The following is a 21,372-nucleotide window of genomic DNA, read 5'->3' as shown; positions in this document are numbered from 1 at the left end:
AAAAAAATAATAATTTTCTCTCGGCCATACTCAATGACAAAGTGAAGCTTTTTTAAAAGGTTTGGAGCCCGTGGATTGCATATCTGGTGGGGGACTCCTAAGCTGGAATGTTGTAGGCCGCATAGGTAGGCCTACTTTGAGCATGCTGGTACCGTCAAGTAACAAGCAGTATATACTCTACTTACATTTGACCTGAAGTAATTTTACTCACTCTACAATCTGAAATTTCCTCACAATATTCCTTATCTTATTGTTTCTTCTTCTTTCCTCTCTTTCTTACCTTCTTTAGGTTGGTCTTTCCCAACACAATTTCTTTGATGTTCCCTTTATGGCTTCAATTCGTTTTAAAGACTTAAAATGAAGCAATGCCTTAAAGTTAATGGGTTGGGGACAATAGGGAACTGCTAATGCTTACCTCAGTCGAACTCCACCCAACCCATGTATGTTCCTTCAGAACTACTGACAATGTCTAGTTACTGTATATGATTGGTTTTGTTTATTTGCCACATTGTATAATATTGCTCATCTGTTTTTCTATGTTGAAAATTCAATAAAAACATTGAAAAAGAAAAAAAAATATATATTTTCAATAAAAATGTATTGAAACTGAAAAAAAGAAGTGGCTGCAAAAGGATGTAGAGAAAAACAGCACTGAGATATTACAAAGTATTTTGTTAAAAATATCAGTTGTTTATTATCACAGTGCTTTAGCAAACCAAATATGATTTGTCTCATGACAGGTTTGCTTTAGAGGCGCAGAGAGCAGTCAGGTGCGGCCGTGTGAATCATTACTACACAGCCTGTGTAGTGCCAACAGTTATTCCTAACCCTTCAGGCTTATTCAAATGAGCTGTAGTCAAATCTAGCAGTGTGGATCGGTTTTCTGTGTAATCCACAAGCATGTATAACTGTTTCCCTGGAACTAATCTTATGTTCACATCACTGTTTACTCATCAGATAGACAGGGCTGCATTCAGGTCCAGGAGCTCTGCGCTTATGTGTCTCAGTCCCTGAAATTTTTTTTTGCATTCATTTACGGCCTGAGCATCACTGCTTGCTTGCTAAGGACACCTTTCATCTGGTTCACATCTATGCGGATGCTGTTGATGCGGTTTTCAGGCACGTTTTGCATGCAGCTTTCATGCATATTGCGTTTTTTTTCTCTTTAAACACACCGTATATAGCTGGTTATTAAGGAGGCCCTTCAAGTCTAGTATACATTTGGAGGGGAACCCCATGCCTACATTTTTCTAAAAAAATGGCATAGGGCCCCCCTTAAAATCCATACCAGACCCTTATCTGAGCATGCAGCCCGGCAGGTCAGGAAAGGGAGAGGACAGGCGAATGCCCCCCTTCCTCCTGAACCATACTAGACCTTATGCCCTCAACAGGGGGGGATGCTTTGGGGCTTCATGCAAAGTCGGCATCATGCACTGTTTTGAACAGTTCGATTGCCAGAAATAGCTTGTGACTTGTTATTCGATTTGACCAGTCATGGGATGTATGGGAATGTTTTACTTACCTAGGTGGATGCAGCATCGGTTCTGTCCCTGCCAGCTCTAAAACTGAGAACAGAGCAATCAAACACTGCCGATCGCTTGGTTCTCAGAGCTCCATGAGCAGAGAGCGGGGGCAGACACCTGCCTTCTGCTCTGCCCCCCCTCATCCCCACGCTCATTGGAGTGCTGGGCTGCGGAGGGGGCAGGAGCGGCAAACTCAGACTCTCAGCAGCTCGCTGAGAGGCTGAGCCAGCTGCCTGTCCAGGCATGTGGGCAGACCCCAACCATATGGTCGCAATCTTTCCCGAGCCTGGACCGGCTCTGTGACGTCAGCTGATAGTGGGCTTCGGCCTGCTGTAAACAGGTCACAGGAGTGAAGAACAAACTTCACTCCTGTGATCCACAGGAGCAGTTCAGCCAAACAAGCTGTGACTGTACTTCTCCTTTACCTGAACAAAATGGGCAGCGAAAACATAAAAAATGCAAAATGCATCAAAAAACACGCATGCAAAAATGCAAAATGCACTGCAGAAACAGATCAAAAGCAAACTGCATGGGTGTGAACCGAGCCTTACATCTGGATCCCCATTAGAGTGCCCCTTACATCAGGGCTCCCTATTTACTTTAGATGCTCATCAGAGTCCCCTTACATGAGGATCCCAGTAAGAGCCCCTCATTTACATTAGGTCCTCAACAGAGTCCCTCTTTACATCAGGTTCCCCATCAGATTGCCCCCTACATCAGGATCCCCATTAGAGTGCCCCTTACATCAGGGTCCCCCATTTACTTCAGATCCTCATCAGAGCACCTCCTTACATCAGGATACCCATTAGTGTGCCCCTTACATCAGGGCCCTCAATTTAACTCACATCCTCATCACAGTCCCGCTTACATGAGGATCCCAGTACGAGCCGCTCATTTACTCATTTACATCAGGTCCTCATCAGAGTCCCCCCTTAGATCAGGATCCCCATCAGATTGCCCCCCTACATCAGTGCCCCTTATATCAGGGTTCCCCATTTACTTCAAATCCTCATGAGAGTACCCCTATACATCAGGATCCCCATGAGAGTCCCCCCTTACAGATTAGAGTCCCTTTTAGCACTGTAAGGCTTACAACGTGACTGTAGCAGCAGGGCAAGGAGTTGGGAAGCAGAGCCGGTCTGGATGGAGGAAGTTCCTAGCGGTGGTACGACAGGATGATGACAGCACAGCATGGGGGAACCAGCATGGGAATGGGTGGTGGGATGATGGGGGGAGCAGAGATCCTATGTAGCATTGAATATACAACATTGACCCTAGCTGCAAGCCAGCTACAAACTTGTAGTAAGCCAGATGTTGTCCTTGGGCCATAGTTTGGAGACCCTGATTTAGTTGGAAGTAGGATGATGTCACGCTCAACTAGACACCATTGGAAAAACCATGACTAAGGTCATTATATTTAATAGTTTTTCTCCACAGGTGTTTTCTTTTTTTACTGTTAAGCTGCTTATTGTGATGGGGAGGGGACCCAATGTATTAAGTGGACCTTTCATGTGTACTGCAAGGTCCATTTTAAGATGAACCAATACATTACTTATACCAATGGGAAAAAGGAAAGGAAGCCTTGCGTAAACTCCAAGTTTAGACTTACGTAGTCCCCTTGGCCATAGACATCTTCTATTAGCCTACATTTTTACTCACCATCTAGACATTTTTAAGAAAATACCCTTTTCTAAACCAGCTCCACCCTTAATGTTTTTATTTTAAGGTCAGAATTAGGTAGGGCAATGTTGTTAATCAATGAACTACTGCGCAAGGCTGTAGCCGCAACGTGCAAGGCCGCCGGTTATATGAAGCTTCTAGAGATGTGCGTGTTAGAAAGCTTGGCTGAGATATTTTACTTCAGCTGTTCTGTGCATGACGAGGATTCTCAGTTCTGATATGTTTTCTCAGCTCAATCAAAGCCGGATCTCCAGACATAAATAAATTGGCCAAGTGTCTATATAAACATTGTGGTTTCTCAGTCACACACATGCTGTGTCAACACATGCATTTTGTAGCACAGGTTTTAGCAAATTACACATAAATCATATACACAGTCATAGCACTGTGACTGCGCTGTTTACCAACATTTATTTCATTAAGGCAGTTTAATATTACCCAGCATGCAACATTTAAGGGAGCCAAGTTGTGCTAAACACATGGGAATGGCCTATCTAGTGATATTACATACTTGTGCTTTTTTAACTAATTATGGACCTTGGAAATACCAGCTACGCCTTCTCCACCTTCATTCTCTTGACCCCCCCCCCCCCCCCCCCCAGCTATCTTTTCTTTCTGCTGTCCAGGGAATGTGACAGCATCATTTGGCATTCTTTGGCTTTGTAATTATATGCCAGTTGGGAATTGTTCTATAATAAAGGCATCTAGTAAGTAGGGTACTATAAAATGACAACAACCACACAAAACTAGATGTTTGGATCATGTTGTCTATCCAAGATACTTTCAGTAATGCTACTAACAGGATAAATGCATAAATAATAAAGTGCAAACAATGCATAAATAGTACAATACAATCAAATGTGTGCAAAATAAACACTGTATAAACAAATAATTATATGTATTACGTAATCCAGTCCAATTTAAGGTGCATGAGACATGTCAAGTGCTAGTGTCTCATTATGCCTCGTTTCCACTGAGCAGAACGGTTCGGGTCGGTACAGTTTGGAAGGGTTAGAATGGTCCGGTCTATTCAGGTGAGCGTTTCCACTGCAAGTCGGACTGCCAGGGGCCATGTGGGGTGTACACCAAATGCCTTTTGATGGGAGCATTGAGGTTTTCCTGTCCGCCAATCAGTGGAATGTATCGTGTGACGCCAGTAGCTCCGCCCTAACCGTACCGTACCATTTCCTATGGCCCTACATCTGAAGGAGGACCAGGAATGGTGCGGTTTGGTTCGGTTGTATGGGCCACTTTCATAATGGAAACACTCAAAATAGCGTACCGTACAGTACCGAACTGACCCGAACCGATCCACTCAGTGGAAACGAGGCATTAGTGATCAATAGAGGGGTATGTGAGATGAGTACAGCCACACACACCTACACAGGTTGAACTGGATGGACTATTGTCTTTATTCAACCTCACCTACTATGTAACTATGTAACTATGTAAGAGTTCATAGAATAAAGGTGACATTTGTGTAAACCATTCAGAAGTTATTCTCTTGTGCAATATGAGAAAATAATAAAGTGCAGGTGCTCAGTGCCCGGCCTCCCAGTCAGCTTTGTGGTAACAATCTTCCACCGTGTAGGGTCGTAAATGTCTCACTCACCAGAGATAATGGGTCTTATATGCCTTATAGCATTAAGACCGGACAGCGCTTTATTTGGCCACCAGGGCCAGGATGGGTCCCGCTCAGGGTACAGTAATTCCACTCAATGTATGGCAGCTTACACTCCTCCTTTTCCCCATGTCCGCAGAGTATAGTGAAATAAAGAGAGCTACAGATGGTGCAATATCATTTAAAATGTTTTATTTCTTTGCATGATATAAAAATAATAGCCAATACACGATAAATCCACGATGAAAAGCCATCACAGAGGGAGCCCCGGAGTGGAGAGCGGTGATTACCGGTTTGCTTCCCACCCGGCTCCCGTGACGTCACGACGTGCGTTCCACCTTACTCATTTCGTCACTACGTTGATGTCTTCCTCTGAAGGTAAGATGGAGAACGTAAGGTGTAACGCACTTCGTGACGTCACAGGAGCTGGGTGGAACGCAAACCAGTAATCACCGCTCTCCACTCTGGGGCTCCATCTGTGAGGGCTTTTTATCATGGATTTATCGTGCATTGGCTATGATTTTTATATCGCGCAAAGAAAAAAACATTTTAAACAATATTGCACCATCTGGAGCTCTCTTTCTTTCACTATACCCGGCCGGACATGGGGAAAAGGAGGAGTGTAAGCTGCCATACCGTAAGTGGAATTACTGTACCCTGAGCGGGACCCATCCTGGCCCTGGTGGCCAAATAAAGCGATGTCCGGTCTTAATGCTAAGGCATATAAGACCCATTATCTCTGGTGAGCGAGATATTTACGCCCCTACAAAGTGGAAGATTGTTACCACAAGGCTGACTGGGAGGCCTGGCACTGAGCACCTGCACTTTATTATTTTCTCATATTGCACAAGAGAATAACTTCTGAATGTTTTACACAAAAGTCACCTTTATTCTATGAACTCTATTGATCACTAATGAGACACTAGCATGTGACACGCCTCATGCACCTTAAATTGGACTGGATTACCTAATACACATAATTATTTGTTTATATTGTGTTTATTTTGCACACATTTGATTGTATTGTACTATTTATGCATTGTTTGCACTTTATTATTTATGCATTTATCCTGTTAGTAGCATTACTGAAAGTATCTTTATTATTGAGCAAGCGCTATAGGTAGCCTCTTATTAGTGGCTATACACATTCACTTTTCACCCCATTACTATAGCAGCTGCATATCACAGTTATTTTCAATATATAATCCAGGTTTAAATTTGTGGTCCATTGGCGCAGGGGATATACTCACAGTATATCAAACCTTACATGTTGCCTATCAAGCCTACACTAGAGTGTGAAGATGCTTAGCTCAATTTCATGTTTTATCGTACGGTTGCTCATATAATAAAGATTATATAGTAATAAATAATCCTTCTTGTTTTTGAGTAGATCAGCAATCCAAGGATCCACTAGAAGGAGATCTACTATGCAGTGACCTCAAAGAAAACAGCCCTGAAGTACAGGCCAGGAAAAAGTCTCAGGAGTACCAAGGAGATGAAATGGGGAAGTCAACTTTTCTGACCAAAATCAATTCAACGCCTTCCACACCAGGTATTCTGCTAAACTCTTATTCCCACTCTGTTTACTCTAAATAGAGAAGGGCCAAAGGTTGACCATACACTATAACACAATACAACTTTCTTGTACAATTTTCCTTTAGATTTATCAAAACCATATAATATGAGGTCAAATCTAAACGCTTTCAATATGTATGTAATCAGGCAGGCCTTTGCACTACACAGTTAAAAGTAAATCTAAAGGAAATTGAAATAGAAAATTGTATGTAGGCTACCCCTGTAGGAGCTGCAGGTATTTTCCAGGATCTTCCCTTTTCTCAGCCCCGCGGCCAGGCACACAGCATTTCCCACAGTCAGGTGCACAACTTTCACTCGTTACTCCAATGATCGGTCTAGGGGTTGTAGTGTTGATTTTGTTTTATTTTAGTTTAGGAACTTGGATAGGGGTATAGTGGTGTACTCCAATGAAACTATTCACATTTGAGGAAAGCTTTCTTGGTAGCACTGTGTAGCAGACTGTACAGAATAGAGCAAAGTCCCTTTCTCAGTAGAAGAAGTTGAATGGACCCTGCTCTTCAAGACATCAGCCAGTGTTCTCTTTAGCCTACACCCAGCAGCTGACTTCCAGCACCCAGAAGGGGATTCAGCAACACCAGTCTCTAGGATCCCTTTAGGCCATGGTCCCAGGTCAACTTCCTCCATGATACCAGACAGAATCCATGGACATCCTCCCTCAGTCAGCTCTCAGAAGGACCCTGGGTTTCAGCATTCACTGTTCAGGCCCTCAGGTCTCCCACCTGAGGCCACATAGCGGCTTGTGTTGGGGAGAGGCGACAGGCCCCCCTCCCCAACTGGACCACTCTTCTCTGGAAAAAGTCCCAGATCCCATGTGCTTACTAAATATAGATACCAGCATCCAGCGTGCTCAGGGGCACCACTCCCTGTAATTGGCTGGGAAGGCCTTCATATTCATGCTGCTGACCTGCATGAGTCACTCCTGGTCATCCAGAACCTTGCAGGGCTGCCTGGATACAATACAGAGGAGCCAATCACAGCAGCAGTAGCACTGTGAATCACACAGGATACTGTCACTAAGCAACTGTAACTTTTCTTTTAAAGTGGTTGTTAAGCCACTCAATGACATTCCTACAATCTCCTCTGCTATATTAAATAATGTCCCCAGTGTATGTGTTTTTTTTTTTAAAAAGCCACTGTGTACCTCATTTTAAAGCGCCACTTGGCGCTCAAGGGACCGCCCGCTGCTCCCTCTCCTGATCTGAGAGCTACAGTGGGCGGGGCTGAGAATCTGATGTAAGCCAGGAGGAGGAGGGGAGCAGATCAGCACTGACACAACTGACAGGCAGGGAGGGGAGGGGGAAGAGGACGAGGGGGGAGGAGGACAGAGGAGGGCTGCGGATAACAGAGGCGCCTAAACTGACCAGGTGGTCAGGGCCCAGCAGCCATGATAAACCATGGTCAGTTTACAGAGGGGAGGGCAGAACCAGTCAGAGTCAGTCAGGTTTCTTCATATAGTGTGGACAGGCCCTAAGAGATATAACCAACATCTTATTACAATGGACTGTTTTAACATCCCACTTTCCGGTTTGCCATTTCAAGAATTTGAGAAATGCAAAGTAAAGTAGAATCTCTGCTTATTCTAATGCAACATTATATACTTTATCTTTTCCTGCTTGAATTGACAGATCTATTTAAGTGAATAGTACAATGGCGTTGTTGGTTTATAGCAGGCTTGAAGTGACATTTTGAGTCATGGGAACAACAGTTGGTTGTGGTGGTTAAGTAGGATGGTGGAAGAACACTTCTTAAATCTCTTCACAATTCCAAGATATTTAAGATACAGAGATATTTTAATATGAGAGGAGCCAAGTCTATTGATGTAGAGGTAGTTGCCTATTTTTTTGATGAATTTTAGACATCAAAAATATTTGAGTAATTTTGGGACGGTAAAGGGGTGGGCCTAATCCTTGGTGGTCTGGGTGCCTTTGGAAACACCACTCAAGCCAAGGCTTGAATTTCTATCCCCATTACTCCTAAGGTCGGTTGTCTCAACCTATTACCAATTGGTCTATTCTAATTATATTTCCACTGTCTGGAACCGAACGGTTTGGCTTGCTTTTGCGCTTTTCCACTGCATGGTACGGTGTTGGAACGGTTCGGTACGGTACGGCGGCGCTTTTCCACTACATGGAACCGAATGGTACGGCTCGCTTAAACAGTACCACCTCGGTTGTGATTCCAAGAGGGTCGTACCGATACCATATGCCACAATCCTTTGCATGCAGCCTTGACTGTTTGTCACTACTAGCCACTGATTGGTCAGAGAATCGTTGTTATCCCACCCACTTACTACTTTAGTGGAAAAGCAAACCGTACCAAACCGTACCGAACCATTCCAATACCGTACCATGCGGTACCATGCAGTGGAAAACCAAACCGAGCCAAGCAGGGCCGAGTGGAGCCGAGCTGGTACTTGCAGTGGAAAAGTGCCATAAGTTATGTCAAAGTAACAAAACAGGTTCAGTGCATAATTTGACCAGGGGAGAAAGTCAAGTGGTAATAGACTCACTGAGAATCAAGGTCTCATTGTTGAGCAAGCAAAGTTGGAGCATTAGTCAAACAAAACAGCACTATTTAAGTAAGGCTTATGGATTGCTATCCGATAAGGAAATATACAGGAAACTATTTAGCGATCCCACAGCAGGGTATAAAAAAGAAGGTATAAAGAAATATCTTGCATAGAGATCATGTAGGTGGGATTCTTACAAAAACAGAATTTAGGTTTCTATTTTAACAGTATCCAGTAATGTCACACCTTTATCACATACTGAAGATACAATAAAACCAAAAAAAAACACAGGGAAAGCCTATCATATTGAGGATTAATAGTTTGACCTGAAATTTGGTCAGTTGCATTGACTACTTTCTCCAGCCATTGCTTGTGAAAAAGATTGGGAGCATATGCTACATACACTGTCCCAATGCCAATGGATGCATGAGTATATTTGGGTGTCTTTAGATGTATCCTTTAGATCAGGGGTCTTTAAACTATGGCCCTCCAGTTGTTCAGGAACTACAATTGCCATCATGCCTTGTCATGTCTGGGCATGTCAGAGTTTTACAATGCCTCATGGGATGTGTAGTTCCACAACAGCTGGAGGGCCGTAGTTTGAGGATCCCTGCTTTAGATGTATCATCGCTGTACACATCCTTCAAACACTATTTTGGACTACAAGCTGTCCAACATTATTTGACTCAGTCTGGTTCCCTAATTTCAAATCAAGCAAGAAAAATTGTGGAAGATAAATTGTGGAAGGTACTGAATTCGACCTTAATCACAATTATTTTTCATTCTTTGACAAACCGTATACCCAAAACAAGGGTACAGCCATGGGAGCAAGGGTCACCCTGAGTTATGCCAGTTTATTCATGGGGTATTGGGAGAAATTTCTCATTTGGACCAATAACCCATTTGGAGCAAGCCTGGTTTGCTATGCTAGATACATTGATTTTCATCATTTGGTAGGATAGTGAGAAACTTTCCAGTGTTGTGTATCAGTCAGCTGAGTTATATGCTTATATGGTGGTTAGCTCATATATGTTTGTGAGAAAATATTTTTTTCTTTTTTTTATATAATAAATGGTAGAATGTGCTTCACAAAGCCAGTACACTCTTTTTTTTTTTCTTTTTGTATGTCACCACTGGGTTTCTTTGCTTACCTAGGCAATACAGGCAATTCATGTCTGGTGGGAGGGGCCAGCACGGTGCTGTACATAGCTTCCCTAAAAGATCACAGCATCCTGCCCCAGTACTCCTCTCAAGAACCCTCAGCCCTGATGCAAGCAGTAGGATGGCTCTTGGTAGGAGTTATGCAAATATGAAACTGCTGATGTTAGTCTAGAGGAGTATTCCTAGAGAGGCTGTATTTACATGTAGACTGCCCTAGGTAATGCCAACATGTGATGCTGAGCCTCCATGATTGAAACGGAAATCCAACAATTGAAAGAGACAGTAAGGCTGGGATGGAAAGGGTTAAATGCTACACATCATCCTCTAAGAAAAGGAGATAGGCTCTGTCTGATTTGCTGCAGCTTCTAATGCACACTGTGAGAAGCTCACATTGTGCAGTGAAATCAGAGTAAGCAATTTCAGCATAGTAGAGGAGCTTTTTTTCCTTTAGATTTACCAAAACCATATAATATGAGGTCACACCTAAACACGTACCTAAACCTAAACATCAATTTGTATGCAATCAGGCAGGACCTTGCAATACAGAGGCGTAACTAGAACCTTCAGGGCCCGGTGCAAGAAACCATGAAGGGCCCCCTGGACCCCTGGCCGGGGCCCTTTCCTTCAAGCCTGGGGCTCTTCCCACTGATCCTGGGGCCCTTTACTCTCGTTGCGGGGCCCTTTATTACAGTCCTGCAGCGGGACCCTTTCACAAGTTCTGCAGTGGGCCCCCTTCCTGCCATCTTAGGGCCTCCCCACAGTGGTGGAATGCCAGGGCCCGGTCACAAGTGTGACCTTTGCAATCCTGGAAGTTCACTCACTAGTGTCAGTAGTTTTTATTTTTTGGTATTTTAATTGTATTCTTTTTTATAATTTAATTTAATTTTTTTACAATGTCATTGATTATGATTCAGAAAAGGAAGGAGCTGGTAAATTACATATTTACCGACCCCTTCCTGGTTCTCTATTGTGACACATCCCCTGCAGCAGCCTGCACAGTGGAGGGGCAGCACAGTAGGGGGGGGGGGGGACCAGGGCAGCACACAGGGGCCCAGAGACAGCAGAACACAAGTGAACTGGATAGGAGGAGTGGTGGGGGCAGCATACAGAGGAACCAATCTCCTCCATTTTCCTCCTGCAGCTACAGGAGGAAAAAGGAGGACAGTGGTTTTTCGACATGCTGCCCCCACCGCCCCTCCTATAAAGGTGTACAGGGGAGCCGCACAGGCCCCCTGGAGCATGGGGCCCGGTTGCAACTGCAACCCCTGCAACCCCTGTAGTTACGCCCCTGTTGCACTACATAGTTGAAGGTAAATCTAAAGGAAATTGAACAACAAAAGTTGTATAGTGTGTATCCAGCTTTAGGCTGGAGTTCAGCTTTAATGATCAAGTATATTCCAGTAGACTCTATTATATGGTTTGGTGTAAAGTATTATTTTATCCTTCTTTATTGCATTTTCCAGGCATTTCCCTGTCCTTGCTTCCTCTAAAGGCCTACAGTTCTCCTGGTTTGTCTGCCTTCTACAAGCAGAACTTCTCCTGGGACTCCCTACATTCTGCCTACAGCTTCAAGCATATTCCATCCCATCTACACCCGTCCATGCTGCAGCACTCTTTAAACTTGTACAATAGTTCTTCTACGCCTGACCCAGAGTATGACCACCCCCTTAATTACAGCATGGGTTACACTTCAGCCATGGAAACCTACCACTGTGTAAAGTGCAGCAAAGTAAGTTTGGGTTCATTGGTTTTTTTTTCAATGAAGGTGGCGGTTGACTCTACATGGGCTAAGCATTGGGTCACTTTAAAGTAGTTGTAATCCTCAGACATAAAGCTTATTTCTTTATAGTAGTGGTCTCCAAACTGCGGTCTGAGGACCAGTTGTGGCCCTTTGCCTGCCTTTATCTGGCCCTTGGGGTACTATTCCTTCAACTGAAACCAACAGTGGGGCACAATTTCCCCCACTGATACCAACAATGGGACACCATTTCTCCCACTGATACCAAGAATGGGTCAACATTTCTCCCACTGACACCAACAATGGGGAACCATTTCACCCATTGACACCAACAATGGGGCACCATCTCTCCCACTAAAACCAATGGTCAGGCATTGTTTACCCCCCCATAAATTTGGTGAATTTTCTAATCCCACTGGCCCTGGTCCGGCCCCCCTAAAGCCTGAAAGACAAAAAACTGGGCCTTTGGTAAGTTTGGAGACCCCTGCTCTATAGTGTGTGCTTGTCTCCATTAGGAGGGCTGAGTGTCATTTCTGTCTGCTATGTCATTTGTCTTTAGTTATATTGTAATACTTCATGTGGACCAGAAAGTGCTTTTGTTTTTGTCCATGCCACCGTTGAAGAGATTTACCTTCATTTTGAGACCTGTTGGCCACACGTGAAATCTCTCTAATGGGGACATCAGTGCCGCTGCAAGGATTTTTGGCACCCTAGGCAAAATAAAAATTGCCGCCCCCCCCCCCCCATATGCTCTCCCACTCCCCACCCCAAGATGCTGAAGGGGTTAAAACCAGTGGCAGCTGGTGCTCCATCGGTCAGGGGGGTGGTGGGGCAGCGGACGGACCTGGCCACTGACCCCCCTGTCACTCCAGAGTCCAGTCCACACCATATTCCCCCCCAGGCACCAGATCACTCACTTTGTTCCTCCGGATAGCGACGGCTTCCCCCTCACTCTCCTCCATGTTCCCTCTCGGCGGCCGTCGAGGTGACCTCGGGTCAGGCTCCGCCAGCGCCCCCTGCTAAGTTGCGCCCTAGGCGGCTGCCTAGGTCGCCTTACTGGTAGCACCGGCCCTGGGGGACATTCACAACAATAAAACTGGTTCTAACTTGGCTGGAATTCCATTTTAAGGCTCTCTGTATATTTTCCAACAGGTCTTTTCTACGTCCCATGGTCTTGAGGTACATGTACGAAGATCTCACAGTGGCACCAGGCCATTTGTTTGCGAAATTTGTGGAAAGTCATTTGGTCATGCAGTGAGTCTGGAGCAGCACCTGAACGTCCATTCCCAGGTGAGGACCAAACTGATGAATAGTAGAAGACTACCAGGAGCAATCCCTCAAAATATGGGCATGGCTAAGTGGAGGTGGGCATGGTTTTAGTAGTACAGGGGGAAAACTTTAGGCTGGTCCTATACATGGCGTTGTGCAGTCTCAGACAATTTCAGCTTCTGATGGAGAATCTCACAGTAGCTCAGTGGCCACAAATGAGATAAGTTAAAGTAAACTTTTCCTAAAAGAAATACTAGGGTATCCCTTGCTGACTTTCTTCTGAAAATACTCATTGACTACCTATTCTGACCCTTAGGATTTAATACTTTCGGGGAACCTTCCAACCTTCACCAAAAATTAACTTAACCAGATTTAGTTGGAACTTAGAAATATTCCTTCAGTGACCAACTTTTGACTACTTTCAGGAAAGGAGCTTTGAGTGCAAGATGTGTGGAAAGACGTTCAAGCGCTCCTCTACCTTGTCTACCCATCTACTCATCCACTCTGATACACGACCCTACCCCTGCCAGTTCTGTGGCAAGCGCTTCCATCAAAAGTCTGACATGAAAAAGCATACTTACATTCACACAGGTAAGTGATCACTGAGGAATATCCTGTACCTCCATGTTGTAGGAAAAAGGATTTAAAGTAGTATTAAACCCAAAACCAAAAATGTAATATAATGTAGATTACCGATCATTAAATGTGGTGGCTGCATTCGTTTTTTTGTGAGGCTTTTCTCCCCTCCAGTAACACACCTCCTGTATTAGAGTGCCCCCACTCTGGATAAAGGAGCACAGGGGGCACCTTCAGACAGCATCATTGTCTGTCTGGGGGAAGGGAATTTAAATGTTTTACATTTAAATACACTAACAAATTGAAGCCAAACTCCAGCTAATATATTATAATCAGGTACAGCAAACACGTTTTTTTCTTTTGGGATAAAGGTTTTACATCAATAAATAGATGCTGATCATTTTTAAGCACCCCTATCAGTGTTAAATGGTTTGTCTCACCCTGTAACTGCAAGAGACATACTGGCTGGATCACCAGATGAAAATAAGAAAGAAAGCCTAAAAAATGAAACTAATGCAGCCATCACATCTATGAATTGGTAAGCTGCAATGTAATAAATGTATAACCACTTAAGCCCCGGAAGATTTGGCTGCTCAAAGACCAGGCCCTATTTTGCGATTCGGCACTGCGTGAATTTAAAGGACAATTGCGCGGTCGTGCGACGCTTTGCAAACAAAATTGACGTACTTTTTTTCCCACAAATAGAGCTTTCTTTTGGTGGTATTTGATCACCTGTGCAATTTTTATTTTTTGCGCTATAAACAAAAAAAGAGCGACAATTTTGAAAAAATAACAATATTTTTCACATTTTTTTATATGATATATGCCATTACAAGTAAAAACAATAAAAAAAGAAATAAATAATAAGTCCATAATTCTATCCCCTAGTTTGTAGACGCGATAACTTTTGTGCAAACCAATCAATATACACTTATTGGGATTGTTTTTTTTTACCAAAAACATGTAGCAGAATACATATTGGCTTAAATTGATGAAGAAATTAGATTTTTAACATTTTTTATTGGATATGTTTTATAGCAGAAAGTAAAAAATATATATTTTTTTTTTTTCAAAATTGTCGCTCTTTCTTTGTTTATAGCATTAAAAAAAAATGCAGAGGTGATCAAATACCACCAAAAGAAAGCTCTATTTGTGGGGAAAAAAGGACATCCATTTTATTTGGGTACAGCGTCGCACGACCGCGCAATTATCAGTTATAGCAACGCAGTGCCGTATCGCCAAAAAATGGCCTGGTCATGAAGGAGGTAAAACCTTCCAAACCTGAAGTGGTTAAGGAGAACCTCTCTGCCCCCTGGCCTCTGTTGAACTGATAGGGCTTGGGCTAGGGTTGCCACATTTTCTTCAAGCCAAACCTGAACACTTTAGCTGCACGTGGCAGTTTTTTTTTTTTTTAAAGGGGAACAATGTGGACTCTGATGTAAAGGGGAACTCTGATGTGAGGGGGGTTTCTGCTCACCAAACCTGCCACTTACATCAGAGTTTCCAGCATTCCCCCTAAATTAGGGTTCCCAAAGTCTCCCTGACATCAGAGTCCACAGGGCACCCTTACCTTAGTGTACTCAATCGCTTGGAGGCAGGAGAGAGAAGGGAGGGAGGAGATTTTAGTCACAAACATTGGATGGTGAGCTCATTCACCGTAGAGTGGAGGCTCAGGCATCAATACCTTTCATCAACAATGAATCTGGAGGTTGTTGAGCTTCAAGCTTCCAACAAACCCATCCCTTTCCTGGGGCACAGAAGGCCGGGGATTGGAGTGTGGGTGGGCAGACAGAGGGGTAGGGGCGGGAGTGGGAGGAGCAGATCAAGCCCTCTCTTCTCGTCTATCTATGCACTCGACGGATGTAGTACTTGGTTACTTGGGGAGCTACAGTCCATTTTGAATATTGTGTCCAGGTTTCAGGTGGTCTGAAACCCGGACAAATGATTTAAAACCTGGACTGTCTGGGTGAATCCCGGACGGGTGGGCCCAGTACAGGAGGGCCCAAGCTTGGGCCCAGTACAGGAGGGCTGGCTCTACTACCCTATTAGTGGTCATCACTCTTTATAACCGAAGAGCTGTTAAAATGGACAAGTTACTTTACATCATCATGAGCAATGCAAAGGTTTACTTTGAATTAAAATCAGGCTGCAGAAATTAATAAGTTCTCCAACTTGCAGTCTATGGAGGACTACCACAGTTCAGAAACAGATGATTAAAGATTCTCAGACTGTGGACACGTTGCAGGCTTGATGTTGCCTGGCATTTATATGGACTAGTTATATGGACTAGTTTTGACATATTGCAAGTGCTACCTGCCTCATGTTTGATATATGCTATCTTCAGTGATAGCCTCTAGTACACAGGATATTCTGATATATTTCATTTGCTGGGATGTCCCCATGTATTTTGGCCGCAGGTCATCATTATAATATATGAAGCCAGTTAGGCCCTGAATATGGATATGAATACGTACACATGTATGCTTCCCTACTGAAACCTCAGAATTATTGCTGTTATCCTGGGCATTTATACAATACTATACCACTATTGGTCTTGGACTATTTTCATCATCATTTTGCATTCTGCCTTGCCTGCCATTACTTGAGTCGCATCAGAAATATCGGTCTGTTCTGGTCTCTCGGGCCCTGAGGAAGCCTCGTGCGAAACACGTTGGCCTGCTGGGGACCCCTAGACCGTGCTCCACCTGAGACCCTTACGTCATCTCCTGATACAAGTTATCAGCACTCCATTGTTGGGCAGTATTTCTACAATGCAATTCTTATATGTTTGTTGTTTTTAGTTATGTCAGACATGGGTAACCATTCCTATGCATTGTTTTAATATGTAAAATAAAATTATATTTTAGTTAATTTTGTGTTGCAATTGATCCTTCTCCTCCCACTGGCCCGCAAAGCCCCATCTTTTCTATTTTGTGTTATACAGATGATTAAAGGGTCCTTTTTCTTGTTGCATTTTCAGGAGAAAAGCCACACAAGTGCCAGGTCTGCGGAAAAGCATTCAGTCAGAGCTCCAACCTCATCACACACAGCCGAAAGCACACCGGATTCAAACCGTTCACCTGTGATTTGTGCGGGAAAGGCTTTCAACGCAAAGTGGACCTTCGCAGACACAGAGAGAACCAGCACGGAATAAAATGACTGTAACAGAACCTCCTATCTGGGTATACAGGGACCATCCATCCTCATCACCTGCAATCTGAAGGGTTTATTCAACCACTTCTGCTTTTATCTTTTGGGAACCCAAACATGGGAACGCAGACCACGCAATCTCCTCCTACAATTATTTATTCCCCAAACGACAACCATAAATTATAAATAAATAAAGAAGACCACACACCGATTTGTCAAAATTTTGGCACTTTATTTTGGCTTAATAAATACAGTAACTATAACACAAATTTGTAGATCAAACCATCATGTAATAACAGTAATTGCTTAGCTATCAAAAACTCAAGCAAAATCACATTTATACAACAATGAATCCCCCCCCCCCCAAGATTTGAGGGTGACAAACCACAAGTAAGTGCACGCCACGGGGGGGGGGGGGGAGCTCTATTGCTGGTCAAATAACAGCCATATACTTAGGGATGCAGCCCCTTTATATAACATGCCCACTACTTCCAGAATTTTCCACTTCCCCTGATTGGACACTTTACCTGTGCACACAGTAAGGTGGAAAAATAAATAAATAAATTAAATAGACAGTACCCAATTTTACAAACTAACCTACAATAGTTAATACAAATAATTGTGTATTATTCTGGGGAAAGCGGCCAGTTGCCCATAAAAGTGAGACCAAATATTGGTCCACTTAGGCAAGGAGCTCTCTGCAACCAAGTTCTTAGCTTTGCCCACCCATCCAGTCTATTAATAGACTCACTTACTCAATTTTTCTTGTAGCTAAAGTATAGCCAAATGTTTTGTTTTTCTAGTTTTTGGGAGAGTAAGGCCCCTTTCTCATGGGGCAGAATCTACCTGCGCAGTGGGGGATCTCTCTGCTGATCCCTGCTGAGCAGGCGGATGACAGGTCTGTGTCTGCTTTGCTATGTAGAGCGGACATGGACACAGCCCGCTGCTCTCTATGGGGCAGTCAGATGTAAACAGACTGAATATCTGTTTCCATCTGATTGTTATCTGTTCCGATCCACCAGACAGATGGCGAACATATCCCCATTGTCAACGAGTCTGTGGTAGTGAGCCCTTATAGATCCCCAGCTCGGGATTCCCCAGGGCGCGGAGTCTAAGCCCCAGTCTGCTTCTTCACCAGGGCCCCTGATGGTGGGGATGGACTTGCTGAGGATGTGGAGACAGCTGGTGTGTGCAGGGTAAACAGGAGACTATAAGGAGATCCAAGAGACAAGCCGAGGTCAGGACAGGCAGCAGACGAACATAGACGGAGAAACGAAGCCGGGTCAGAACACAGGAGATCAGATACAATAGCCAAGGGATACACGGAGGGGAGCTCAGAGAACAGCGATGTTGCTCAAGCAAGGAGCAGTGCACTGAGCATGTGTATATACAGTATAGGGAAGCATACAGGGAGGTGACCCAGGAAGTAATTGACAGGAACAGGATATAACCCACAGTGGAGCAGGCGATGCCCATAGAAGCCCAAACACCACATGTGAAGGGAGGCAAGACAGAAGCACTGCAGCAAGGAGGTAAGAATATACAGACAAAACTATAGGCTAACTTGTGACACCCATCTGTCTGTTTTTAGCAGACCAGATCGGATACCGGCGGGTAACAACTGACACATGTCGCTATAGAGAACAATGGGTGGTCCAATCGGATCTGCCTGAAAAATGGGCAGGCAGACCCAATCGGTCCATTGGTGTGAAAGGGGCCTAAGGAAGGTTGACAAGCTCTGTCTGTGTTCCCTTTGAGGAGATTTCTCATCACTTCCTGTCCAAGATGTAGCGCCAACCTCTGCAAGGGCGGCTGAGTTGTGTCCCATGCTCTTCTCCCACTAGTGCGGCAGCAGATAGGCAAACAGCAATATTTACTCCTCTACTCCTCTGACTCAGAAAACAGTCTAGGGCTTGCCTTTTTTAACCACTTTACCACCGGAGGATTTTGCTGTCTTCCGTCCAGGCCACTTTTTGCGATTCGGCGCTGTGCGACTTCAACTGACAATTGCGCGGTCGTGCGACGCCGTACCCAAACTAAATTTACGTCCTTTTTTTCCCACAAACAGAGCTTTCTTTTGGTGGTATTTGATCACCTGTGCGATTTTTACTTTTTGCGCTATAAACAAAAAAAGAGCGTTTATTTTGAAAAAATAACAATATTTTTAACATATTTTTATATGAAATTCCCCCCAAAAAAGATGTAAAAACCAATTTTTTAAAAAATTTTTGGCCAATTTGTTTTCTGCTACCTATGTTTGGTAAAAAAAAATCGCAATAAGCGTATTTTGATTGGTTTGCGCAAAAGTTATTGCGTTTACTAACAAAGGGAAAGATTTCTGTCATTTTTGGTGTTTTTTTTTTAACGCGTAATGGCGGCGATCTGCGATTTTTTTGTGGGACTGCGACATTGCAGCGGACAGATCGGACCCTTGACTGACATTTTTGACACTTTTGGGGGTACCAGTGACATTACTGCAGTAATCAGTGCTATATATATGCACTGTTACTGTAAAAATGACACTGGCAGGGAAGGGGTTAATTTTATTGGAGAGGGAGGGGTTAATGTATGCCTGGTGCTTACTGACGTGTAGGGGGGGAGGTGACTGAGTGAGTCATGGACAGATCGGATGTCCAGCTATGCTGAACAGTCCGATCTGTCACTCCCTGTCACTATGGAGATCCGTCCGCTTGTGTTTACACAGGCGGGCGGATCTCCACACTAGATCCCCGGCGATCGGGGCAGAGCAGCGGCGATCGCCGCTGCTCCTCCCCTGGCCCGACTCCCGCTGTGAATGAAAACAGCGGGAGCGAGCCTCCGGTGGCGCGCAAGCGCCGCCCAGAAGGGGGAGTGTCTGATGACGTTAATACTACGTCGTCAGACGATAACGAGCCACTCTGCCGCAGTAGTATTACTGTGAGCGGACGCAAAGTGGTTAAAGTTTATTGCAAATTAACCTGGATGGGGCTTATGAAAATTGTGGGATACTCTAGAACAATGAACAGGAATGTGAGGAAACTCTTCCCTTTGCAGCTACTTCATAATGAAGTCCTTTGAGCAGTGGGACTTAAAGTGGACAGCACTGAGACTCCAATGTTCCCAGCCAGGCAAGCCATTAAACTTAGTGCACCAGGGGTTTAGAGCAGCAACAGCCACTAGGATGTCTCTGTTGGTCTGTACTCACAGTGTCCCTGGTACTTGGATGTCCACCCCCACACTTTCCTTAGTGGAGCTCCCAGACTGGATCCTCAGTGAAACCTCTTTTGCAGCTCTAAAATAATTAGCAGTTTGATAGGCCCCCCAGCTATGCACAGCTAGGACCTCAATGAGACAGGCAGGATCTTCAGCTGGACTGCAAGGAAGGGCTGTAGCAGAACCTCTTCTCCTGGGAAAGAACACACTCTGAGGCTCCAAACTTTTTATATACTCCCAAACCCCCATCTGGGCAAATTGCTCCAGGGATTGGCTGGATCTTCATAAATATTTAGACTGCTCATTAACTCTCCCACCCACTACATTCTGGAAACTTCCAGAAGGCAGGGGGAAGCAATCAAGCTTGCAGCCTGCAGAGCCCAGAGCAGCCCAAAATAATTACGTGCTGCGTTGCTGATTACAGGAAAGCCACGGAACTAAATTTGGCTAACCAAACCCAGCAGGCTATCTGGGAAGGTGCTACACAGATATACAGAAGTGAAAATAAAATCTCTTTAAAATGAGCTGAAATTCCATCTTTGCAGGTTTTCACATAAGCATTGGGAAATTTTTCCCTATTTATTTTCTATTGACAACTGTAAAATTTTGATTCCCCCCGGAGGTTCCAGACACCAAAGCCTCACAGAGACTGTAACTCTACCAGACTTCCAAGAAAAGGTTTTGGCTATAGTATGATTGGAAGTGATGTCATTTGCATGTGACCCCCCCCTAAGGCACTCCCTCCTTCTATCCACTTTCTTTAGTTAGATAAACATGTTTGGAGTATTGAGGATTAATTTATCGGTTGTTGGGGATATGTCAGTTTTTTTGTCCTTGCTGTAATGTAGATGATCTGCAGAGTTTCTGCATTGCTATTTTAATGATTGGAGTTAGTCATTCCTTAAAAACCAGAAACACCACTCAGACGTTGGGACATTAGGACATTAATTCCTTGAATGTCTAAATGGGGGCTCAGTCCTTTCCACGTGATGCCCACAGGCAGGGCTGCTGTAAGAAATCATGGGGCCCAATAAAGCCTTTGTGATGGGACCCCACCTACCCCCCCCCCCCCCAGCTCACCTGAGGTTCAGCGGAACACCGCCACTAACTTTATCCACCTACACCATGTAAATAAAAAGGTCCCTTCTCTGCTCCCACCTCCTCGGTCCCTCTGTTGGCGTGATGGGGCCCAGGAAAATGTAAATTAATCACTTATACCCCGGAGGATTTGGCTGCTCAAAGACCAGGGCCTATTTTGTGATTCGGGAATGCGTGATTTTAACGGACAATTGCGCGAACGTGCTACGCTGTACCCAAATGAAATTGATGTCCTTTTTTTCCCCAAAAACAGGGCTTT

General features: G+C 44.3%; 1 protein-coding gene across 1 annotated transcript in view; it reads left to right on the top strand.

Annotated features, from left to right (window-relative positions):
• GFI1B (growth factor independent 1B transcriptional repressor) overlaps window positions 1-16,938 on the top strand; it is a 53,102-nt gene extending 36,164 nt beyond the window's left edge. The window contains exons 3-7 of the mRNA XM_082263449.1: window positions 6,215-6,376; window positions 11,554-11,819; window positions 12,981-13,118; window positions 13,523-13,688; window positions 16,654-16,938. Of these exons, the coding sequence (XP_082119575.1) occupies window positions 6,215-6,376; window positions 11,554-11,819; window positions 12,981-13,118; window positions 13,523-13,688; window positions 16,654-16,832 (911 nt within the window). The 3' untranslated portion in view covers window positions 16,833-16,938. The remainder of the gene's footprint in view (window positions 1-6,214; window positions 6,377-11,553; window positions 11,820-12,980; window positions 13,119-13,522; window positions 13,689-16,653) is intronic.
• The last annotated feature ends 4,434 nt before the right edge of the window (window positions 16,939-21,372 follow it).

The sequence above is a fragment of the Pelophylax lessonae genome (assembly GCF_965119305.1).
Source record: "Pelophylax lessonae genome assembly, chromosome: 7".
Taxonomy (NCBI): Eukaryota; Metazoa; Chordata; class Amphibia; order Anura; family Ranidae; genus Pelophylax; species Pelophylax lessonae.
The sequence above is the reverse complement of the archived record's forward strand: the minus strand, read 5'-3'. Positions and strand labels throughout refer to the sequence as shown.